This window comes from Rhincodon typus, chromosome 20, assembly GCF_021869965.1.
Source record: "Rhincodon typus isolate 14 chromosome 20, sRhiTyp1.1, whole genome shotgun sequence".
NCBI lineage: Eukaryota > Metazoa > Chordata > Chondrichthyes > Orectolobiformes > Rhincodontidae > Rhincodon > Rhincodon typus.
The window spans coordinates 17,665,489-17,692,492 of record NC_063351.1 but is presented as its reverse complement, the minus strand read 5'-3'; the positions used below and the strand labels follow the sequence as shown (position 1 = coordinate 17,692,492).

General features: G+C 40.1%; 1 protein-coding gene across 2 annotated transcripts in view; it reads left to right on the top strand.

Moving 5' to 3' along the window:
- The window catches only part of LOC109937939 (adhesion G protein-coupled receptor A1), a 458,189-nt gene that overhangs the window by 419,984 nt on the left and 11,201 nt on the right, over nucleotides 1-27,004 (top strand). For both annotated transcript variants that reach the window (XM_048609008.1, XM_048609009.1), the window contains one exon: nucleotides 14,287-14,432. In XM_048609008.1, coding sequence (XP_048464965.1) covers nucleotides 14,287-14,432 — 146 coding nt within the window. The remainder of the gene's footprint in view (nucleotides 1-14,286; nucleotides 14,433-27,004) is intronic.

The window sequence follows — 27,004 nt, the reverse complement described above, 5'->3', positions numbered from 1 at the left end:
GTAGAGTTAGACTTACACTAACATGAAATCAAAGTGAACTAAATGAATCTGAAATGAAATTAGGGCAGAGGCATGTGTGGAATTATATTTACTCCAATTTAGGAATGGGGCCTCCTCGATATAATGGAGAACATTTGTCATCTGTGCCAACTTATCTAAGATTTTACATAAAACTGAATTGATCCAGCCCTTTTTATGGACTTGTGTATCCCAAAAGAAATTTTCACAGCAATTGGTCTTAAACCAGTAGTGCTATTATTACGTTTGATCCATTTGGTTTGTAAGTAGGTGTGGTCTTTTATCAAGATGAGTTCTTCAAAGCATTTTAATAGTTTTAAATACCATTTAGTTTTATTTTTCCTCATACAGCAAGCTAAAATGATGTTTATTAACTAACATCTTGCTGCATTCGAATATATTAAGAAAGCCATTATTGTAATACTCATATTTAACGTTGCTTGTGATATTTATTATAAGTTTGCAAGTCATTTATATCGATGTTAATTCCATTTGGGAGTTTTGCAAAGACTTGATTGCCATTTAGCCCATGATGTATTATGGTCATTATACCTTTATTAAACTGTCATGTTTTCAAAAGGCCACTTTGCATTTTTTCATATATATTATAAATATATGATTCAGCTTAACTGGATGTACCAATAACACCAGCCTTGTTAAAAATCCCATATCTCCCTTTGTTTCACTCCTGTGAGATTCAATCTGTTTACCAGAAGAGCACAATGATAATTGATTTGAATAATGAAACAAAGTGTTCCCTCAAGACCATTATAGCAAAAGATGTACCATATCTGTTAAGTCAATGATTGACATATATGGACCATGAGTTAAATCAAATACCATGCCCAGATGGCACTATTTCAATAATTTAATTTAATATTTTGTTCCCAAAAACCTTTGAGCAAGGTAAACAATGTTTAAAAGATAGGTTATTAAAAGAGGATTTTGGTCCCACTGCAAAATTAGAACATTAATCTGTCAACTCTTGAACCTGTTTTCAAATACAAATCAAACAGTGATGAAAGTTTCCTTTTAATGCCAGCTATAAGAATTCAAAATGAAATTAATTTGGTCATCTTCAACCTAGCAGAATTTCCTGATGCATTCTAAATTATTTTTACCAGTTTAGTTTGTGTCCCTTTTGCTACCCTAAGTATTGATCTATTTCATTTCCATTACTGCCTGGTGTATCTCAACAATACTACTTCTCAAAAAATCTGGGACAAACAGTTCTCCTGTCTTTCATAGTAACCCAGTCGCTTTAAATTAATAGTCAACGTTGTACTCTTCTCTGTACTGCCTCTAGCACTTAAACATCTTCCTTGTGTATGTACAACCATAACTGACACAATACTCAAGTTACAGTAAGATTAGAGCAGTTTGATCACAATTTCCTCTGACATATACTCTACTGCTTTAGTCATATATTCTACTGACTTTGTTGATTGCTGCAATGATTTAACATATTGAGCAACAAGCCCTATGAGATCTCTCTTCTGAGATCCCTTGTTGTCTCTCAGTTTCTTTCTTGGCTATTTCAATACCTTCATGGAATATTTTTTACAACAAACTGCAAAGTAATTTTCATTCTACATGTGTGCATGCCTGTTAAGTGCGTAATACTGACAAAAGGGTGGATGAATGGAGTTCTCCTCCAAGCTTCATCCCTCATCAGGCAGTGTTTTGGCTCAGAATGAGAATAAATTTAGGCAGTAAGATATACTGCAATTTTAAAGAGCTAAGATGTGCTTTCAATTCCTTTGCCCATGCTGAGACTGTCACTGGTAACTCCCACCCCATCTATTGCATGTGAATCTTAGCAGTATGGGAGGCCCTGGACGTTTTTCCTCCATTCTATACTCCTTACTGCCATTTCTGGTACCATAGTTGGGAAGGTAATGTTAACACCTCTAACCCCCAGTGACTTACCTATGTACGAGTCAGTATCTGCTTTGGCATCATTGCTCTTCACAGCACTTCTGTCCCGTTAACTTCGTGCCCTCCTGTTCTTTTGCTGCATCGGTGATCCCACTGCACCATCTCTGGTATTTCCCTCGGGATTGTAGTAGATGGTAAGCATCTAAGCAGGATCCCGAAATGCTAATTCAATCAGCATCATAGAATCCGAGGCATGGGTAAGCATGCTGAGGTCTGACACTGCCAGAACCCCACTCGTAAGTGGATAATTCTGGCCTTGGTTTGAAAAATGGGTAATTTTTCCATTTTGACAGACCAAGATCCCATTGACAGTTATTGCCTATGTACTTTGGCAAAATGTACAAGATATGTCCTCTTCTCCAGTGTATTAATACTTTTGTTTTTAGAAGCACATAAAATTATTTAATTTAAAATAACATTTTTATTGTTCCGAAAAATGAATGTTTAGAAACACAAGTCCACATTGAATTAATCAGGTGGCTGGAAGATTTTCAGCGTGAGCTGCTGCTTAGAAAAATAAATTACTGATATAAATTGGTGAGTTTAATAAACATAACTAACCATTAGCTGGTACAATAAATCTGCTGTAATGTTAGGTAGCTCTTGGTTTGCATTCACTTCCTATCACCAGGTTTCTGAATCACATCATTTGTAGTCTTGCAGGAGTATAAGAAGTGAGAAAAACATAATTGTTCAGTTTCCCTTTAGGCTGAAAAAACACAAGTGATGTATATTTCATATCTATTTTGGTCATTGTAATAGAGAATTTTGTTCATCAGCTAGAGTAATTCCTTTGGAAAGTTTGCAAATCTACTATTCACTGGTGAAGTACAAAGTGAATTCTATGTATTTCTCACATAGAGACAAATAAATAACACCCCCATCTTGTATTGCTAATAGTTTATCGCAAAGGGACATTGACAGAATTTTCAGAAGAACTCACTATCCTGGCAGAGGAAGGGAAAATTAAATAAACAAAATAATAAACCCCTAGACATGTGGTTTAAGAGTAAATGCAATAAATATGTTTTAGCAGAAGGTAAACAATGTTCTTCTAATGAATTTTGATTTCTGGTGAAAAAACTATATTTACCTTCATCAAAACATGAATAGCCTCTTGCTGAAGTAAATACTTTCTAAAGCATTCATCCTTCCTGATCTAATTGTCTTGTGTGGACTCTTGGATGGACTAACCATATAAATATTGTGGAAAAAATTGTGTATCTTTCAACCTAACAAGTAAAGAAAATGGGCTGAATTAATTTTACCCAAATCTGTGACCAATTAAAACAGCCATTAGATCCAAATTGCTCTTAAAAATATGTGGAAATTCTTCATCTCTCATTCAACTTGATCCTTGATTCCATCCCTGATATTTTAATTAAATCATAATGAAGTCAAAACTCTGTTCATAAAGCATTCCAACCTTGTCTTTGACATCATCATTCTTATTCTGTAATTACTGTTTGCTAATGTGAGTTAACCTGCTCCTATGCTATGACCATACATATGCTATGCTATTTATCACAGAGTAAACATAATATTTATAGAAACTTAATATTAAAGCTTTTAATCAATTTCCATTATTCTGTAGTTTTAACAATCACAGAATTGTCCTGTTGTGTCTCAACTATTTTTCTTCCATATCCACGTTGCCACATGTGAAATGACAGAATTGTTAGCAGCTGTATCATTTTCATATTTTGCTGTGAATTTGTTATTGTGACCCTATCAGATCCAGCAAATGGAGATCTAAATTAATTAAATATAGAAGGTAATATCTAGAAGTGGTCAATTTTAAATTCTTCTATATTATTAATTAAGATGTTTCTGATGAAGCTTGCACATTGGCCTGCAGTGATATGCAGCCTGGGGAACCAAATACAGCCATTGGAGCTCCTGTCAGTTCCTTATATCACACAAGATGCAATTCAATTTCCATTCATTTTCTAAACCTTCCGGGTCCAAAGAGAAAGCTCCTTGCTGCTTGGTGAATTTCAGCTTTTTGCAACAAACAAATTTTACTAATTCTCTAGACCTAAGAATATTAGAATCTTATATAGAATCCCTACACCGCTGATAGAGGCCATTTGGCCCATCGAGTCTGCAAGAACTGTCCAACAAGCATCCCACCCAGACCTAGCCCCTATCCTATTCCCGTAACTCTGCATTTCTCATGGCTAATCCACCTAACCTGCACATCTTTGAACAGTGGGAGGAAACCAAGAGCACCTGGGCAAAACCCAGACACTGGGAGAATGTGCAAATTCCACACATACGGTCACCCGAGGCTGGAATCAAACCTGGGTGTCTGCCGCTGTAAGGCAGCAGTGTTAACCACTGAGTCACTGTGCCACCCTATTAAAAAGCTGAAGTTGAAGCTTCCCATTGAAGCTTCCCATTTTCCATGATTTAGAGGAGGCAAAGAGATTTGTGAAGAGGAGGAACTGTAGTTTTTATACTCTCTCCATCCTTTCAGGCAGTGTATTCCATGTCACAAAACTCACCCTGTAAACCAAAATCCTCATGTTGCCTCTCATTTTTTTGCCAGTCATTTTAAAATGGTGTCTTTTGGTTACCAAGCCTTCAGAACAGCCTTCTGCCACTTGAACAGCTTCCCCTTATGTACTCTTTCAAAACCATTCATGATGAGCATCTCTAACAAAGTTACTCTTCTACTTCTATCTTCTAAGGAGGACAATCCCAGTTTCTCTAGTCTGTCCACATAGCTACAGTGATAAGAAAACCACCTGAAAATTACAATTGTTCTACGAGACAATAGAAACAATGAAATATGATAAATTTAAATGTAAAATGTTGAATTTCTGTTTATTTTTAACAGCTTTTGATTTAATAGAATCCACGGTCTACAACTGAGTTTATTAAGTTTCAGTACTTGAGGCAGGCATTTTGCAACAATATGAATCTGTCCTCAAATTTTACTAGAATGTGTGTCCACAAATATCAGAATTGTTTTTGAAACGCAGATGCAAGTGATGGGTTGTGTTTGCTTTGAAGTTTTTCTGATAAAACTCCAAAACCTTCTTACAGCAATCCTGTCATAAACTCAGGTGAGAGTTGAGTAGAAAGGGGTTTAACAAGACCCTTTTAAGGGCAAATCTCAATTTATCCCAAACAAGACCAAGGGTGTAAGAGTGACAGAGTTGGTGGCAGCCTCTCCCAGACCAAGAGTTTCCACATCCAGAAAACTTCAGGAGGCTGGCATCCTGAGTAAAGCAATGATCGCCTAAAATGTTGAAGCCTTTGTCTGTTACATAATGGGGACGGGCGGGGGTTGGCGGAGGTGGGGGGGGGGGAGCGGGGGCGGGGGCGGTGGCAGCGTGCATGACTGTGAATGGTATACGTTGGCCATGGAAACAACCCAGGACTACCAATTCTCAGCTGTGTTTGCTGTCACTCTAGGCTGCCAGCGCTGCAGGTCTTTGTATGGGTCATGCCAATTGTGACCTCAAGGACCTTACAAATTATAGCAGCTTCGAGCATTTTTTGTCTTCTCTGAAAAGCAAGAACTTGAATTCCTGCACAATGAAGTTTAAAGTGCGTAACTTTTTTCTTGAGAAGCAGAGATGGAATTGCAATGCTGATTTGCCAATCTCCCATGATGACGTTAGTAGGAGGTTGACAAAATGTTCTAAGAAATCTCATGAATAACTGATTTTCTGCCATTTCTATGAGATTTTAACCCAAAGTTGTGTCAGAATGTCAAAAGGCTCCCAGCAGAAATTCTTGGTGCTTTTCTGTTTTTGGCTTCAAACCATGGGAGTGTTTGGAACCTGTGACTGTTTATACCAAGAATCCTGCTACAGAAGGCCCCAGGAGATAAAGCTAAAACCACAAAAATGTAGATCAGAAATGCTGAAGGAAATTAGATTGGGAAAAAAGTAGGTATTTGCATGCCTGGCATGCATTAAAACCACCCTTGAGATTCTTAAACATTCATTACTATGCAATCCAATAGTGACAAAATGATCTGATTTTATGATGTTAACCGAGGAATAAATATTGGCTAGGACACCAGTGATAATTTCTCTGCTTTTTTGTATTTGAGATAGTGCCATGAGAGCTAATCCAACTGGACCTTAGTCCCCATGAGTCAGTGTTAGAGGTTCCTAGTCTCAGATGTAGTCATTGGAAACTGTACTGTCAGTGAGAGTCAGTGCCAGGGGATTTGTGCTCCCAGTTGAGAGTCAGCGCAGGAAGCATTAAACCACAGTACCAAATTGACATGCATAATCTGGATGATAATTATATTGGTCAGGGGAGATTTTCTTTTTAAAGTTATGATAAAGAGGGAAGGAGCAGGCATTGTAACCCACCCACCCTTTCATATTAGCAAGACAATTTAAGTCTTTGTGGGCTCATTAAGGATCTATTCCCAATAAATGTTCCAGTTTTCAGTAAGGTTGCCAATGGCACAGTGGTGGTAGTCCTGTCGCTGGGCCAGCTGTTCCAGGGTCAAGTCCCACCTCCCCTAGAAGTCCAGGTATTTTCCAATTAACCTGCTGGGCGATGTTACTTTAGATCTCTGAAGCAGTTGGGACTTGAACCCAGGCGTCCTGATCCACGGTAGGGACAGTACTGCAGCACCACAGGAATGCCAGGAAGTCTATCGTAAAATATCCGAGCAGGTCAATGGAAAACAATTTTCAGCAGCTGCCTGGTATCAGACTAAGTGCACGAAGGCAAGATTCATATAATGGAGACGGGAAGTGTCCTAAAAATGTCTGTCAATAGCATTTATTCAAGCAAGACTGAACATGGGCCACGGTGTTGTGAGCTCAATTCAGAGATTCAGGAGCAGCCAGAGCATTTTGATTGTAACAAAGACTCATTTTCTGAAATCCCTTGTATAGCTGATGATAATGTATGGCTCTGAAAGCAGGACCCATCAAGAAGAGTGATGAGGCTCGAATAAATGAATTTGAAATGAAGTTACTCAGAAGGATGTGTGTCATGGACAGTCAAACAGACAAATGACTGGATTCCTGTGAAAGCTGGTTTTCAAGGGAACTTACTTGAGGTTGTGATATCAAATAAGTTCACATACTATAGGCAGGTGATGCAAACAGGAGAGGAGTGTTGGGAAAATAAAAGGCACAGCGCCCGGAAAACATGCACACGGAATACCTGAATGAAATAGATGTACAATAAAAATGGGGACTGGCCTCTCTGTTGAATAGGCAGTGAGGCCAACAGAGGATAGCACACAGTGGAGAAAGATAATGTTACCGACCATCTGAACAAGGATAGGTGAAAGATAAGTCAAGCCATCTACTTCCAATTATGTTTCATTGATAAAATAAATAATTCAAATGTGTAGTTTTAAATTTTTGGAAGATGTGGTGAAGGTGATTAGATTTTAAAAGCTATGTTTCTTTCCCACAATATCTTATTGCCTCATCCTGTTTTATAAATTTACATCCCAAAATTGAACAAACTTTTTTTTTGGATTGAGTTCTCTATTGGGATATCTTTGGATTGAGTTCACTATTTAGGGAACCCTAAAAGCTGATCAGTCTGGATAAAGATCGTCAACTTTTTATTTCCATCATCCATAATCATGAAACACTTACCAGCCTTGTTTTCTGACACTCCAAAATCCAACCATTCACTTAAACAGCTCTAGCTTTTGACTCATTGCATACAATTCCTAAAGCATTAAAAGCCTCAACTTTCCCTTTTTATTGTTCTCACAAAAGTTATTCTTTTTCAGCTTCAAAGAGTTAATCAGAGTCACGGCTTTCCATGTTTCAGTTCTGAAAAATGTCTTGGAATGTAACAGGTTCAATATACCCCATTCGTTGTTGATAATTGAACAGTTCCAACTTTGAGAACCAGATACACGGAGATACAATGAAATAAATCATTGCGACTGTACAATCCACATACCATTTTACCAGACATTTTCATGTCAAGTAAAATATGGATATCCCATTCTTTTAATCAGGATATACCGTGGCTTACTTTTTTTTTCTTCATTTTTGTACATTTATTGATTGAGTATCATATTCTCTTTTCTTCTGAGGGTCCATCCATTTCCAGATTTTTTTTTTCTATATTTTTCTGTAAATCAATTACTGTGAAACTGTGCTTTTTGATATCAATCATTTTAGATCAACAAATATAAATGGATCAGATTTTCCAAATGGGGACAGAAACAGGTGTAGACGTTACAACCTGCATGCTTCAACATTACTGCAGCACCCTCCCCCACAAATGGTCTTGGACCTCCCTGCCACCTCCTGTGCAATTATGTTCCTGATCTTTGGAAAATCCCACTTCTCACAGGCTTCTGACAGAGGTGGATTTGCAACTTGAAATTGAACACATCTCCTGATTCCTGCCTCAAACAGGAGAACCTTCTCCTCATTTTTTTTTTGTTAACAGCATTTTCAACTCTTAAATACTTCTAATCAACCTGTTCAGCGATGTTATAACACACCTCTGGAGCAGATGGGACTTGAACCCCAGCCTCCTGGCTCAAACATAAGGACATTATCACTACGCCATAACATCGCTCCCCTCATATTATTTATTTTATCCTATTTACCTAATCAACCTGTTCAAAGATGTTACTACACACCTCTGGGGCAGGTGAGACTTGAACCCAAGCTTCTGTGGTCCGTGGGCAGGGACATTTCCTCTGCACCACAAGAGCACTTCCCTCATTTAATATCCTCTGCTCATTATGAACAATAGCCTTGAATGATTGGAGCAGAAAGGCTGACGTTTCGGGCCTAGACCCTTCATCAGAAATCTCTGCACCTTGTTATCTCGGATTCTCCAGCATCTGCAGTTCCTACTATCTCTGATTCAATTTTAGCCTTGAATGATTGTTCTATTTATGGAAATTAATTCAGCAGCTGGGCTGCATTCTCAGGAATAAGCTTGGACACTGAGCTCATTGAAGAAGCAGCGAAACGTGTATGGTAATGACAGAAATCAAACTGGTTCCGTTTGGTAAATTCTATCGCCTAAGTGATAAGATAGATCACCTATCCTTGAGAAATTTATTAAAGTCAGAATAAAAAGTAAAATAATAGATTGACTACAGTTTTCCATTACTGTTAACTAAAATTTCTCAAGAATCATGTGTTTCAAAACCCAATTTTTGCAATTTATTCGGATTTCTTTCATTTCAACAAAACAAAATTGGGTTTACCCTCGTAGCTACTCAGCTTCAGCAATGTCAATGCCAATAAGAAAATTTCATGCCTCTTACTTGCCATTTAACTCTTGGTATACAATATCTGCTTTTATATTAGTGTAATCCAGACTATGTAACAATCTCCTTCTTTCCCCCTTGACACAGGAACTGAATCTGTTGTTTTCAAACATCACTTCATGTCATCAGCTTCAGAGGCAACCAAAATTGATACATAATTGTCATAGTTTAGAACGACCCAGATAGAACTGGACCACCATGAATAGTAATTTAGCCCTTACTTTCATCTAGCTCAGAACAAATGTCTTTTGTACATGTACATGTTCTCATTTTAGCTCTTCCCTTTCCTTCCCTTTGTGCAACACTTTTACGTCCAGTACTTTCAGGTTGATCTTTGCCAACTGTCAAGAGAAAATGTGGAAAAGATTAACCTGCATGGTTCTGATTGACTTGTCCATGTCAAGTGTCTTTGGATAATATGGTATGCATTACCTATCTGCAATTGTGATGTAACACCAATTTCAGAGCCACCTGTACAATTGGACCATCTGGCCGAACCATCCAATTCCTTCACGGTTTCCTTAACGTATTTATAAATCTAATAAGTAAAAATCCTTCTTCCCTACAGAAGCTGTCTAGAGCCATTTTTGAACTATTTCATACCTTCTTGATCAACCACCCTTGGTGATAATTTGTACATGTTTATCATCCCACTACTGATTTTTATTTTCTGAGTTTTTTCTTGTTTTTCACTATCCTTGCTTTGTCTGGCTGATTTATTCTGTCAACAGCATGGTCTTTAGCCTGACATTGTCCGTTTGTCCAAGTTAACTTTCTGATACGATGGCCTGAATGTTCCCAGCCCAATCAGATAGGCTGAAAGGTGGGAGGGCTGCCAATAGGAGAGCACCAGGAGTAAAACACAACACCTTGCCATCACCACAGCAGTTTGCCAGCTGAGTCCACTCCAGCAACACGGGCCCATGTGAACCGCTTAAGCCATGAATTAGGGGCCACTTTCTACCCACTCAGGCATTTTGGTAGATCAAGAAGGCCTGCCGCCACATTTTGGTCTCAACCACTTTCTGTGACAGAGAATTCCATAGACATGCCACTCTCTGGGTGAAGAAATTTCTCCTCAACCCTGTCCTAAATGGCCTACTCTGTATCCTTAAACTGAGACACATGGTTCTGGCCCCCACAGTCATTGGCAACATCCTTCCTATATTTACCCTTCTGTATTCCTGGTAGAATTTTATAGCTTTCTATGAGATACCCCCTCATTCTTCTAAAATCCAGTGAATATAGTTCTAACTCATCCAGTCTCTCTTCATACATCAGTCTTAGCATTCCAGTAATGAGTCTGGTAAACCTTTGTTGTACTCCCTCCAGAGCCAGAGGATCCTTCCTTGGATGAGGCAACTAAAACCACACACATACTTCAGGGACAACAAGGTGCAGGGCTGGATGAACACAGCAGGCCAAGCAGCATCATAGGAGCAGAGAGGCTGACGTTTCGGGCCTAGACCCTTCATCAGAAAAGGGGGAGGGGAAGGGGGTTCTGAAATAAATAGGAAGAGAGTGGGAGGCGGATAGAAGAGGGATAGAGGAGAGGATAGGTGGAGAGGAAACAAACAGGTACGGTTTTACCAAGTCCCTGTACAATTACAGCAAAACATGCCTGCTCCTATATTCGAATCCTCTACTAGAAAGTCAATATACTGTTTACCTTCATGATCGCCTGCTGCATCTGTCTACTTATTTTCAGCAACTGGTATACAAGGACACCAAAGTCTTTCTTTTACCTCTCCAATTTCAGATAATAAACAGCTTTTCTATTTTTGCGACCAAAGTGGGTAACTTCACATTTATCCACATCATACTTCATCTGCCATGCATGTGCCCACTCACTGAATTTGTCCCAGTTAGACTGAAGTATCTCTGCATCCGCCCCACAGTTCACACACTTACCCAGCTTTGTGTCATTTGCTAACTTGGAGAATTTACATTTAGTTCCCTCAAGTAGATCATTAACATATATTGTGAATAGCTGGGGTCCAAGAACTGATCTCTGCAGTACCCCACTAGTCACTACCTGCCATTTGGAAAAAGACTGATTTATTCCTACACTTTGTTTCCTGTCTGCCAACCAGTTCTCTATCCTTGTTGCTACAGTACCCCCAATCCAATGTGCTTTAATTTTACGTGCTAATCTCTTATGTGGGAACATATTGAAAGCCTTCTGAAACTAAGTAAACAACATCCACAGCACCCCCTCATCAACTCTACTAGTTACATCCTTAAACTTCCAGTAGATTTGTCAAGCATGACTTCTGCTTCAGAAAATCCTGTCCACCATCTACAAGGCACAAGTCAGTAGTGTGATGGAATATGCCCCATTTGCCTGGATGGCCAAACAATACTCAAGAAGCTTGACACCATCCAGGACAAAGCAGCCCGCTTGATGGCACTAAATCCACAAGCATCCTCTCCCTCCACCACTGACGCTCAGTAGCAGCAATATGTACTAGCTACAAGATGCACTGCTAAAATTCACCAAAGATCCTCAGACAGCACCTTCCAAACCTGCGACCACTTCCACCTAGAAAGACAAGGGCAGCAGATTTATGGGAACTCTACCACCTTCAAGTTCCCCTCCAAGCCACTCAATATCCTGACTTGGAAATGTATTGTTTTTCCTTCACTGTTGCTGGGTCAAAATCCTGGAATTCCCTCCCTAATGGTATTGTGAGTCAATCCACAGCAGGTGGACTGCAGCGGTTCAAGAAGGCAGCTCACCACCACCTTCTCATGGGCAGCTAGGGATGGGCAATAAATGCTGGCCAGCCAGCGATGCCCACCTCCTACAAATGAAAAAAATTTTAAAATTGCATCCTGTCACTGTTTCCTAAGTGCTGTCTTATTAAATCTTTTACAAGGGATGTTAGACAATAGGCATTGTTATAGAAAAGGATTTTATATCTTTAATTTTACATTGATTGTACATAAACAATGCCAGATCAGATCAACAAGTCTGTAATATATTGAATAGAAAAATGTCTGCCAACCTACTCTGCTGTTAACACACTAATCAACCTTCTGTCTGAGTGCCTCTGAAACTGAAAGTGCATTGTGCAATTTGTTGCCGCAATATTGACAGGTGTACAGAATCTACAAAACAAGAACAAGTCTGTTTTGTCTGTTTGTTAGTTGGGGCAGCCAAGAATAATATGTATGTAAGTTTCAAGGTCAGTATATCAAAGTATTTTAGCTGAAAATGATACACTTAATTTATCAACTTCTGCTGTAACCCAATGACCACATAAGGATACTGAACTGAACTGTTTGTGAGATAAATCAAACGTGTAGACCTTTATACACACAACTCCCTTCACCACACACTGTCCATTTGAATTATCATAGTCGCAAACACTTTGCCTCATTTGCTAAAATTCCAAACTGTCAGCCTATAAATTCTGGTGTTTATTTGTGCATGTTGGCTGCAAAAAAGCGATCCTAGATCCAACTACTAAATGCAGTTTTTCTCTTATGCTGACAAGATTCTGTGAATATAATTTGAAGAATCATCTAACGAAATAAGAATGCTAATTAAATGCTAATGTAAAATAGCAAACAGCACCTGTAAATGCCTGCAAAGACATCAAACCTTGGTTATAATACTGCATCCCTCTCAAAAGACACAGTGACTGTCTCCCAAACCTGCTGGCTCTGAAAATGGTCATGCTGTGCAAGCATTTATTCTGGGATCATGCTGGTCACTTCTCTCCAGCATTGATTCTGCTGGAGTTTCTGGGATCAGTGGGAAGGCACCTCATTCGCATGGAGCTGGCAGGTGGTGAAGTCACTGCAAGTGAGTGCCCATCAAAATCCTACTCTACTGGAAAGTCCAGCAACTGGCCACCATATGTGGATGGTTCTTTTCCCCTCGATACAGCACCCTTGGCTAGGAAGTCAGCAATAGATTTTGTTTTTCAAATAGTTCGCTTGCAGCTTTCTGGACGGTCTGTCTACCTGAGTGTTCTGGCTCCCGGATGTAGATTGAAGAACAGGAGACTCACCATTGGACTGGTTTTGTAAGGAGTCAGTTATAGCTCCCTCTCTTTAAAGACAAGTGGGAAATCTCATGGTCGAGCTGTGCCAATATATTTGGATCCTCGTGTGCTGCTGAGTGTTCTATTGAATTCTACCCAATATCCAGTAGATAGGAAGAGGGGTTGAGTAGATTAGGATTATTTACATTGGAAAGACAGAGGTTATGGGGGTACCTGATTGAGGTCTACAAAATCATGTGAGGTATAGACAGGGTGGATAGCAAGAAGCTTTTTCCCAGAGTGGGGGACTCAATTACTAGGGGTCACGATTTCAAGGTGAGAGGGGAAAAGTTTAAGGGAGATATGCGTGGAAGGTTCTTTATGCAGTGGGTGGTGAGTGCCTGGAATGCATTGCCAGCAGAGGTGGTAGAGGCGGGCACGATAGCGTCATTTAAGATATATCTAGACAGATACATGAATGGACAGGGAGCAGAGGGATACAGATCCTTGGAAAATAGGCAACAGGTTTAGGTAGAGGATCTGGATCGGCGCAGGCTTGAAGGGCTGAAGGGCCTGTTCCTGTGCTGTAATTTTCTTTGTTCTTTGTTCTTTGTATATGGTGGACCAGCCATGTAAAATTGACTCTTAGCACTGTTAAAGATATTATGAATGTGTTAAATAATCATTTCAAATGCAATGTATTTAGAATTGAATCCCAAATGGTGGAGGTGGTAAGAAGCTGATATATTTACTGTATGAGTCTTACGAATTATGAGAGACTGATCCTAAAAAGATTCCAATATTTGCCAATTTGAAATATATGTGGATATTCATTCAGACTGTGCCCTCGAAACAATGTTCAGATATTCAAACTCTGTCATGAGATTTCTCAAAAATAAAAGCCGACAGGAACAGCTTCTCATTCCAATATCCTTTCATTGTAAAATGAACAAAGGTTTTATAATGTGCAATAACACCACAGAGGTTTTATTTGGTGTGACAAAGCCAGCTTTAACCATTACACTGCGCAAAAATATCTATAATGGCTTTCTCTCTTTCTGCTTGTATAATGCAGATATCTTTATGTTTTAGGTCGGAATTGTTTTACACTATTCCACCCTGTCTACAATCTTCTGGACTTGTGTCACTGCCAGGAATATCTACAAGCAAGTAACAAGAAAGGTCCCTCAGTACCACGACAATGATCAGCCACAACACACTCAGCAACCAATGCTGAGGTAAGGATCAAGAGCATCATATCCTTTGAAGAAACAACAGCATGTCATTTATATTCATGAATGCAAATGAAATCAATGGTCAGCTTGAAGTATGAAAAACATCTACTGAGAAAAATTTTGTTCAATGTGTATCTGTATGTTCTTACCCCTGCTTTTGTTTACTCCCTTTGCCACATCCATGTAGTCCCTTCCATACTATGCACCAGCCAGAAGGAAAAGCTAATAAAATGTGGAATTGGCCGTTACTGGTCCGAATGGTTTTGTCTGCCTTAAAATGGAACTCTATTTCCAACCAGTGCCAGTCATTTCTGTATTGGACTAGGCTATCCTTCTGATAACACAATTAGAGAAGATGCAATGCTATCAGACTGTTGTGACTGTTCACCATTTTTAACATAGTGTTGCACAAGGGGAATCGGAACAAAGAACTCTATTCATTTTTGTCGGGGTTATTGGGTAAAGGGTAAGAAAGGCGTCACTATCGATACAGATGCAAGAATAGTTAGAGGAAAAGGGAAGGGGAGGAGCCTGAAAAAAGAAAACTGAGGAGGTAGGACAGGACTGGGGATGTGGAGGAGAAAGGAGAACAAGAGTGTGGAACAAGAACAGGAGAATGGAAGTGAGAGGAATGATGAAAATGGACAAAGGTGAATGATGGCCCAGATAGGAGAGGTCACAGCAAAGGCAAGGAAAATAGGGTGAAGGGGAGATTACATTTGTGCAAGACGAGTCTGAGGAAAACTGCAATAGCTTCAGTGAGTGGGCTGGGATGAGGGTAAAGGGACGTGGTATTCATGGGACAGGGAATTGACAGCAGAGTTTAGTTGGAAGAGAAATTACAGCCAACAGGAAAATGTAAACCAATAGGAACTTAATCTGAATGAGTGAAGCACAATGGAGGACTTAATGCTCAGAATTGGAGTGGTCATTTTTCTCACTTGTGAAGGTGGAGGGTGGCTTGCCATGTAAAGGAAGAACTGGGAGGAATTGTCTATCAGATGGAGCTAAGACATTATTTCTTGTTTCTTTGCCTTTCGTTCTGCTGTCACACTGCTAGTTCAGGGATCTCAATTCTAACGTTGTTAGAAACTTTTCCTAATCTTTTCTGGTGGGAGCAGCTGGGGAGAAAAAAATGTGTTCTTTTTTGCTCTTTCTCAGTCAGCATCTCAGCTGCTATTGGGTTGCAACCTTAATGTTTATATTGTTTGAAAATCCTTCCAATTTTCACATTTTGGGATTTTTTGGTGACTGCACTTCATTGCTCCACTTGGAATATGCGTTTGCTGTATCATTTTGCAATCTTTCCTGTGCCCAGTGAGACTGATTCATGCATTCTTACTGATTAGTTCATTTACATTTTATTTCAGTTTTAAAAGCTTAAGTGGATTACAGTCACTATTGCTGATTTATGGTCCTGCCGGTTTCTGCTGATATTTTCTGCAATGCCATGAAAGGTATTCTGTTTGGAGGATGCAGATAAAGATTTGTTCAAGTTACCAGCTGTGCTGTCCCCGAACATTACTTTGAGCTCCACTGATTTCAGTTTGTCACATAACAGCAACACAAACGGTGCAAAATATTTTAATGTTAAACATATTTTGTGAAGCTTTAAGCATTATTATTCGCCTTTTTTCTAATTCGAAGTTGATCTTGATTCCTTTGTACTTTTTAATTTCTCATGTTCATTGTTATGGGGTAGTTTTTAAATCTGTTTTGCTTGGTGTAAAGCAAAATGGATTTCAGTGGAGAATCTCAGGCACAATATATAAACACTCAGAAAATGCGTTAGAGTTTTGCTATTGCGAAGGTACTTGCTTGATTATCTCTCATTTACTGAAATTGCTTTGGGCAATTACAGTTGTTATGGGATAAGAAAATTTATATGAAGTAGCTCACTAAAATTGTAACTAATATTTGTTACAAAGTACAGACTTAGGACAACTCACATAAAGCACAGGACATGGATATTGTACATATGAAGTGCTTATTGGAAAGTGGACATTCATACCTAAGCAGTCTTCTTTCATTATCATACTATCAACTTCCTGGGGGTTATTATTTACCATAAACTCAACTGGACTCATATAAGAACAATGGCTACAAGAGTCAGTAAGAGGCTAGGAATATATCAGTGAGTAATGCACCACCTGATTCTCTAAAACCTGTCCACCATTTACAAGGCACAAGTCAGGAGTGTGATGGAATATTCTCCACTTGCCTGGTTGATTGCAGCTCCAACAACATTCAAGAAGCTTGACATCATCCAAAATAAAGCAGGCTGCTTGATAGGCTGCACATCCACATTCAGTCCCTCCACCACTGATGCTGAATAGCAGCAGTGTGTACTATCTATGAGATGCAGTGCAGGAATTCAACAAGGCCCCTCAGACAGCACCTTCCAACCCATGGTAGTACTGAAGAGAGGGCATGTGAAATATGTTGAGTGGCCAGCTCACCACCTTCCTGTCCATCCCAACCCATTCTCCAGAGTATAGGGGACAAGTAAGCTACCCATGAGGCTGCCCATCTTTATTGAGGTCCTTAGCTGTCCAATCAAGTGGCAATTAAGAGTTTCAGTCCATCTCGACTGCTTTAAAATGCTGGACAGAATAAGGTCAGCTAGAGACAAAGACTGTTATAAAAATGGCTTTTTTGAAGCGGCAGGAGATCATTGGGGTGAGGGGTGCCATCCAAAATGTAACCCTCAACACTTTTATCCTTCCTGAACGACTTGCAAATACCATCTCCTTAGAATCCCTGGCCCCTTCTCACCATAAAGGCTTGGAGCTGACCTCACTTCAGTTGTCATTAATCTTCGTCATAGAGTTGTGTGGGAACGGGATACCACCAAAGGCTTCATCGGGGTAGCATAGCTAAAACAACAGCTGTTGTAATTTCTCACATCATCATACTCTATTTTAAAATCCCTGGCTGTTTAAAGATTCTCCTTTCTTACAGCTTGTGGGCATCTTTCCAAAACTCAACATGATACAAGGTTCACAGGTGTTTCACTTGTTACAAAACCAATTCTTCTCCTGCTCACAAAAAGATGTTTCCCTGTACAAAACAGGACAGAGTATGTCGGCGATATGTGATTGCAGGGTTTATGAGAATCTCAGGAAGATAATTCAGGAACTCAAAGGAACCTCACAAATGGTCTCAGATCTTACAGAAATTAATCCTGACATGGTCCAAAATCTAACCTTGACAGAGGTTACAGGCCATTTTGAGCCTCTGAAGTTCTATTAAGTGGAATTTCTGACAGAAAACAACCACATTTATGCACACACAGAATCATCGACCTTCAGAGATGTTAATCTTTTACTAGTCTTGTATTCAAAGTTTTGAGGAATACTGTTTGTGAAAATTTAAATGCATGATTTTACAGGAGTGACAAAATGAGGTATATGTCACAATACTGATTATCTGCTTCTGTCACAGTATTTTCATGCCTTGATGCATTAATGCTAGATTAGTTATTGATAGAGATATTCTGATTGGATTGCTGGCAGTAATCTACCTATTTTAAATTACTACTACATTGTAACATTATAATCAGAAAATTTAGGCCTGCATCTGACAGATTTTCTGAGGAAAAAGAATCAACTCATTTCAATGAAATGTCAATGTTTAGGCCAGTTGAGTTGTCTACAGTATTATTTCTGAAAGAGATCATGTTGAAGCTAGAAGCAGCTTCATCCAGTTTGATGGCATTACTGTGTTTTGGTGAGGAAGAAGCAGTGTGGCCAGAGATCCTGACAGAAACAGACGTCATCTCTCATTCCCGATCATCTTTGTAATTATGCCTAACTAATGAGTGTAACTTTTACCCTTTATTATCATGCAGTAAACTACATCTTGTTGGGTCAGATAAGTGCATCACCTTATTAAGACCTCAATAGTGGTTTATCCTGAACCACTACTAATTAGATAAGCCCTCAGATTCAGTGTGAAAATAAGGATTGAGGACATATGTAGCGCAGTGTTAATGTCCCTCTGAGGCAGGGTGTCTGTGTTCAAGTTGCACAAAAGGTGTGTAATACTATCTCTAAACAAGCTGATTAAAAATATCTAGAAAGAAGGATTAGTGGCCACACCCAACCTCAAACACAAACCACCAAAGTTTGATACTGCATATATCACATTGTGATCAGTGTGGGATCATTGCATAAATACTTCAAGGAAACAACAATGAAAAGCATTCACTTGATCTAGGACAAAAACCATTTTTGGAAGAAAAGTGAGTTTACCACTTTAAGAGCATGACCACTTTAAGAAGACTGGGACAGTCAATCAACAAGTGAAAGGAGATAAGCAAACAGTCAGCTCTGCTGGTGGAAGCAGCAGCTGGGAAAGAAGCAGTATTTCAGAAGAAAAAGCTTAACTTCAGAGCATACAACATGCTCAAGAAAAGCAGTGTGGGCTAGGAAGAGAGTGGTAATATAAGAAATTAAAGAATTCCTATAGAAGAAGGATTTACGTAAGAAGTTCAGAACTCTGCAAATTAGATTCGACTTTCCTATGGTTGATGATGATAAACCTTAAAATAAAAGCACCAAAGACCAGACTGAGAAGATTGGAAGTAAAAAGGAGTACTTACCCTTCAAAATGAGCAACAGTGCAATCATCATGAAGGCTCCATGAGACACGGCCACAGTAGATATAGCAAGGGCCAGAGTAATGATTTATACCAAGGAAACAAATCAGAAAAATCAGAGTACATTTAAAGTGACAAATGGACAATTTAATGGTTTTGAAGACAGAATCTAATAGATCTAATGTCCTGCTTCACTACTGCAGAGATTCTATGATTGGTAGAAGAACTTTAAGATTGTGGTAAGATCAGGTTAGTCATAAATATTGATTTTGGCAAGAAGATTTATTAATTGAGGTTTACTTCAAAAAATGTGCATGGGGACACACATTATCTTTTAGACCATTAAAGCTGGGAAAGTGCCCATTTTACCTGGACGAAGCAGAAAACTTCCATCTTGGCTAGAGAAGGTGGGAACCACCGTTTTGATCAGGAAAAAAGGTGAGAAAGTCTCTCAGTACAGAAATACAATATTGCCATAATGCAGAGTTTAAAACTTTACTATAGAATATAGAATATCATATGGCAGATGCGTGGGAGTCACCACCACCACCTCAAATTCCTCTCCAAGCCACACACCATCCTGACTTGCAGCTATATTTCCAATCCTTCATTATGCCAGGCCAACTTGATTGAGTCTTTTGAAGAAGAAATGAAGAAGGTTAATGAAGACAGAGCAGTGGACGTGATCGATATGGATTTCGGAAAGGCATTCTACAAGGTTCTTCATGGTAGACTGATTAGCAAGGTTACATCACATGGAATAGAGGGAGACCTAGCCACTTGGATACAGAACAGAGGGTGGTGGTGGAGGGTTGCTTTTCAGACTGGAGGCCTGTGACAGACGGTGTGCCACAAGGATTGGTGCTGGGTCCACTGCTCTTTGTCATTTATATAAATGATGTGGATGTGAACGTAGGAGGTATGGTTAGTAAGTTTGCAGATGACACTAAAATTGGAGGTATAGTGTACAGTGAAGAAGTTTACCTCACAACAGGATCTTGATCAGATAGGCCAATGGGCCGAAGTGTGGCAGATGGAGTTTAATTCAGATAAATGTGAGGTGCTGCATTTTGGAAAGGCACATCAGGGTAGGACTTATACATTTAATGGTAAGATCCCGGGGAATGTTGCTGAGCAAAGAAACCTTGGCGTGCTATGAAAGTGGAGTCATGGGTAGACAGGATTGTGAAGAAGGCGTTTGGTATGCTTGCCTTTATTGATCAGTGCATTAAGTATAGGAGTTGGGAGGTCATGTTGCTGCTGTACAGGACATTGGTTAGGCCACTTTTGCAATGCTGCATTAAATTCTGATCTTTGTGCTACAGGAAGGATGTTGTGAAACTTGAAAGGGTTCAGAAAAGATCTACAAGGATGTTGCCAGGATTGGAGGGTTTGAGCTATAGGGAGAGGCTGAATAGGCTGGGGCTATTTTCTCTGGAACGTCAGAGGCTGAGGCGTAACCTTTTAAATGTTTATAAAATCATGAATGGCATGCATAGGGTGAATAGCCAAGGTCTTTTCCCTGGGGTGGGGGAGTCCAAAACTAGAGGGCACAGGTTTAAGGTGAGAGGGTAAAGATTTAAAAGGGACCTAAGGGGCAACTTTTTCACACAGAGGGTGGTGCATGTATGAAATGAGCTGCCAGAGGAAGTGGTGGAGGCTGGTACAATTACAACATTTAACAGGCATCTGAATGGTGTATGCATAGGAAGAACAAATGCTGGCAAAATGAGATTAGATTTATTTAGGATATCTGGGCGCCATGGATGAGTTGGACTGAAGGGTCTGTTTCCATGCTTTACAGCTCTGTGACTCTAAACATTAGAATTCTTCCCAAATAGCATTTTGGGTGTTCCTACACACTAAGTACTACACCTTCTCCAGGGCAATAAGTATTTGCATAGTCAGCAATGTATTTCACTCATTGAATGAATAACAAAATATAGCATTATTGTAATAGAATTCTCGCAAACTAAGAAAATACTGCGACATTACTATTATACAGAGTATGAAAGTTTGAGTAGACTTATTCAAGATCGTTTAATGAGCATTTGTTTACAATTTTAAAAGCCACCAGCATTTACCTATTGTGGAATGATTACATATTTCAGGAAAAGAGAACAAACTGCATTGAGATGCTACAGATTTAAAGCAGCTATAGTAAGAGTAAATAATTACATTAAGAAGAAATGGCAGAACAGACATTATTGCCATTAAGATTTAATGTCAGAGATGGGCCAAATAGAAAACGTGATTAAACATCTTGGAGAAATCCATTTTTAAGATCTACAACTGTTTCCAAATTAAATACTGAATCACATGCTGAAAAATTAAATACAATAGTATACTCAGTAGGTCCTACTGTCGACGACATCATAAATTGGCAAAATATAAAAAAAGACATAGATACTTTTGAAGATGTTCTAACATCTTATAATAATTCCTTCAATCTGAGAAGCAATAACCTCCTTGAAGGAGCATGAATTCACAGAAGAGTTTGGCAGCCAGGAGAATCTGATAGATAATATAATGGCCTCTAAAGATTAATGGAAAACTGTGAATATGGAGCTTTGAATTCATAAGAGAAAGAATTGTTGTTGGAATTATTGATGGCTCTTTGTCAGATTTATCACAATCCAAACAAAATTTGACTTTGAAGAAAGCTATTCCAAAAAATTGGAAACAGAAAGCAGAAAAATCTTCAGAAGACAAGGATAACCTTAACACAGGAGGTCAACAGAACCTGTCCACTTTCTAAGATATAAACACTCTACAGATGCCCATGTCAAGTCAGCACAGTAGTCCGAAGAACAGATACTAACGATTAGGTATCAACACTATGGAAATTGAAAGCCTTGCAAGCAGAAAAAAATGCCTAGTTACGATAAAGTATGCTAGATCTTTAAAACTATATGACACATCTAGTGTATGTAGGATACAGAGCCAAAAAATGTTTATTTGTACAATGAGATTAGTGCATTCAAATTTAAACTTGCAATAAAAATTTACAAGGATGTTGTCAGTGTTGGGGGATTTGGGTTGTAGGGAGAGGCTGCATATGCTGGTGTTATTTTCCCTGGAGCATCAGAGGTTGATGGGTGACCTTATAGAGGTTTATAAAATCATGAGGGACATAGATAGGGTGAATAGCCAAAGTCCTTTTTTAGGTTAGGGGAGTCCAAAACTAGGGAGCACATGTTTAAGTTGAGAGGGAAAGATTTAAAAGGGACCTGAGGGTGGTGCATGTATGGAATGAGCTGCCAGAGGAAGTAATGGAGACTGGTACAATTACAACATTTAAAAGGCATCTGGATTGGTACATGAATAAGCGGTTTAGAGGGATACAAGCCAAATGCTGGCAAATGGGACTCGATTTATTTAGAATATCTGGTCGGCATGGACAAGTTGGACCAAAGGGTCTCTTTCTGTGCTGTACAGCTCTATGACTCTAAATCTTCTCCTTTAGAAAAGACATCTGCATTAGACAAGAAACAGAGCAACTGTCTTCCATGATGGACATTCATTAGATTAAAGGTCACCCAGACTCGGTTAAGGGATAATACCTGAGGTAGCATAAATTAGTTCCTTTATGATGGACACTTAGGAGAAGGAAGGTCCCCCAGATGAATTACTGGTTTTAGCAGGAATGACATCGTCTGCAAAGGGCAGCTAAGAGATAAAAGATCCGCAAACAGGAAAAAAGGATTTACAGATGGTCAACGGTCCTCAAGGAAAAGGCTACAAATGTGCCAACTCCGAAGACAATGTGTTCTGGAAGAATTGTAAAAGCCCTACAGACCCCTCTTCTTTAAACAACTGAGGTCTCAGCAGTGATCTCTATGGCACTGCACTTGTCACATCTTGCCACCCATTCTTCCCATGATGCATGTGCACCTACTCTCTATTTCTTGTTAGTTAATCGATCTTCGATCCACCCTAATACATTACCTTTTACACTATGAACTCTTATGCATCACATATGTTGCAATGCATTCTGAAGGAGATAAAAATTAGGTAAAGTTGCCCAACAATTTTACAAAAGCTGCTAAGTTGAGAAAGCCCTAACTTATAATCTTCCATAAGAGAAAGTAATTACATGGACTTGCAATTTAATCAACATTTGTTGAGTCATATTAATAGGGAAAACATAAATAAATACCTGAAGGGCTTTACTCAGTATGTTTTCAGTATTTGATGCTTATGAGGTCTTGCACAAATTGGCTGCCATGGTTCTGACAGTTCAATTTTTAAGAAATGATTCAAGATGTTTATGAAATTTTTTGTCATTTTTGTTAATTCATTCGTGGATATGAGCATCACTGGTGCAAGTAAGATTTATTGCTCGTTCGTAATTATTCTTGCGAAGGTGATGCTGAGTTGTCTTTTTGAACTGCGGCTGTGTGTGTGGTGCAGGTGCACACAAAGTGCTGGAAGGAAGGGAGTTCCAGCATTTCATATAGTGTTACAGAAGGAAGATTGTACATTTTAAAGCCAGGATGGTGTGAACTTTGACAGGATCTTATAGGTGATGCTCATTCATGTCCTTCAAGGTGTTAGAGATCATGGGTTTGCTGATGCTGTCAAAAGAAGCTTGGCAAGTTGCTCGAAAAGTGTGCTGATGGTGGAGGAAGTGAATATTTAAGGTGGTAGATGGGGTGCTGATCAAGTTAACTGCTTTATCGTGGTGGTCGGAAATATCTTGAGGATGTGAATGGCTCGTGAGCATTGTCTGCAGGATGGGATACTGGTAAAACATTTACTGTAAACTGATTCCTCTTTGCTATTTTAAAATGAGTTAATGATTTTAATTATTGAAATGCCTCAGCAGAAAATTATCTGTTACTGGAAAGGGTTAAGTAACTTTCTTATTTAAGAAAGTCACCTTAGAAGAAATAGTGATGGCTATTGCTGATCACTATCAACTGAATAGCAGGAAGATCACTATCAACTGAATAGCAGGAAGCTAACTTAAGGTGTGCATGTGAAATCTAAATGACAATCCACATCCCTGCGACTAGGACATTATCAGTGCCTACATTAAACATTTTTGCACTTATGCTGGCCTAAAGAACTTTTATATGTTACTAATGTTTATTTTTCTTTCAGACATTTGTATTTTCAACAACTGAGCAAGGCCATCACTTCCCTAAAAGTAGCTCTTTCACATCCAACTCCAGGTATTCAATCCTTTCATGAGCTGATGCTCAGAGATGCTTTACACTCCTCACCCCATTCGCAGGGACAACTCTTGCAGCTCCAGTTCTCCCAGTTTTCCCAGCATTCTTTCAAATCCTTCTAATTAGTGAGTATTCTTCTTTCAAACCTTCCTGCCCCCAGTTACACTGTCAATCCTCTTCTTCAACTCCTTAATTGAATCAGGCATTTCATTCCTCCTTCAACTTTGTTCATGGTAGATCTCTCCTTTGCCTTTATCCCATTCAAACAAATAGACAAGCCCCACAACATCATGCCAGCTCTATTCTCCATCTTACTCCCCTCCCCAACCCACAATCTATCATCTACCATCTTCAATATTGTCACTGACAACTCACACCATTCATCTTCTGTCAACTCCTTTGAGAAGTACGGATGTTTGAGAAGGATTCTCCACATCAGCTGGCAGGACAGGCATTCTAACGTCGGCATGCTTGAAGCAGCTTAATAGCACCAGCATTTAGTCCATAATCATCAGAAATGAACTCCGCTGGGCTGGCCACTTGTTTAGGATGCCTGAGTTCTGACTGCCAAAGCACATCATCTTCACCCAGCTCAAGGAAAGCATTTGAACAAAAGGAAGACAAATGCAACATTTCAAAGACTCCCTGAAGCTTTCCCTCAAGGAATGCAACATAGATGTCAACACATGGGAGACCGTGGTTCAGAAGAAACCGTCTTGGAGGAAAGTCCTACATGAAGGGACACAATTCTTTGAGAACACCTGCCAGCAAGTAGAAGTACAGAAAAGGAACCAGAGAAAGGAATAACAATAATCTCAAAGCCAAGAACTATTTCTACCTCCCGGAAACACCTGCCAAATGTGTAGTCGGAGATGCATCTCTAGGATTGGGCTCATCGGCGACACAAGGACTCACAAAGCACGTGACCAGTGACACGGAATTTCCTCAGTGCCCAATCATACTCATTAGAGAGTGATCACTGCTGATAATAAACATCCTCAGCCTGTACATCTTTGTTTATCTTCCAATTAAAACTTAATGTTGGGAGCCATGACTTCCTCAAAAATCTCATTGACTTGTTGTGATAAACTCCTGAGAAGGCAAGCCCCCTAATCATGGTGATTCATTGCCTTTATTCATGTGGTGCAAACTTAAATCAGAAGAAAATGATCATGGAGACTGTTCACATTGTGAATGGATCAGCTTAGAAACAGCAATAATGGGATTGTTATAATACAGTGTGGAGCTGGAGGAACACAACAGGCCAGGCAGCATCAGAGGAGCAGGAAAGCTGACATTTCGGGTCGGGACCCTTCTTTAGAAATGGGGGAGGGATGGGGGCTCTGAAATAAATAGAGAGAGTAAGGGTGGGGCTGGGGAAGGTAGGTGGGATGGCGATAGGTGAGTGCAGGTAGGCAGTGGTGGGGGTTGGTCAGTGAGGTGGACGGAGCGGATAGGTGGGAGAGAAGATGGACAGGTCAAGGAGGTGGGGATGAGAGGGAGGGTTGGTCATGGGATGAGGTCGGGGGTGGGGAGATTTTGAAGCTAGTAAAGTCCACATTGAGACCATTGCGTTGTAGGCTCCCAAGGTGGAATATGAGGTGCTGCTCCTCCAGTTTCCGGGTCATGTTGTTGTGACTCTGGAGGAGGCCCAGGATGGACATCTCGCCCAGGGAGTGGGAATGGGAGTTGAAGTGGTTTGCAACTGGAAGGTGTTGTCATTTGTCGCGAACAGAGCGCAGGTGCTCTACAAAGCGGTCTCTGAGCCTCCACTTGGTCTCACAGATATAGAGGAGGCCACATCGGGAGCAGTGGATACAGTATACCACATTAGCAGATGTGCAGGTGAACATCTGTCTGATGTGGACTGTTTTTTTGGGGCCTGGGATGGAGTTGAGGGGGGAGGTATAGGGACAGGTGTAGCACTTCCTGCAGTTGCAGGGAAAGGTGCTGGGGGTGGTGGGGCTAGTGGGGAGTGTGGAGCGGACGAGGGAGTCATGGAGAGAGCAGTCCCTCCGGAAGGCAGATAGGGGTGGGGAGGGAAATATATCCTTGGTAATGGGGTCAGATTGCAGGTGGCGGAAGTGGCGGAGAATGATGCATTGAATATGGAGGTTAGTGGGGTGATACGTGAGGATAAAGGGGATTCTGTCTATGTTTTTGTTGCGGGGACAGGGTGTGAGGGCTGAGGTGCGGGAAACACGAGGGTTGTGGTCGAGAGCGTTTTCGACCACTGAAGGGGGGAAGCTGCTGTCTTGGAAATGCGAGGACATCTGGGATGTTCAGGAGTGGAACGCCTCATCTTGGGAGCAGATGCAGCAGAAGCGGTGGAATTGGGAATAGGGGATCGCATTCTTGCAGGAAGGTGGGTGAGAGGAGGTGTAGTCTAGGTAGCTGTGGGAGTCGGTGGGCTTGAAATAGACATCAGTTTCAAGGTGGTCGCCAGAAATGGAGACTGAGAGACCCAGGAAGGAGAGAGAGGTAGCAGAGATGGTCCAGGTGAATTTGAGGTTGGGGTGAAAGGTGTAAGTAAAGTCGATGAACTGTTCGAGCTCCTCGTGGGAGAATGAGGCAGTGCCGATACAGTCATCGATATAACGGAGGAAGAGGTGGGGGATAGGGCCAGTGTAGCTGTGGAAGAGGGACTGTTGCACATATCCTTCGAAGAGGCAGGTTACTGGTTGTCACTTGCTTTCCAACTTTTAAAGAGCAGTGAATTCTGTTAAGGAACTTAATTGCTCTAGTGCACATCAGTTGCAAGTGTAGCTTCACAGCACATTCCCAGATCAAACAGCTTG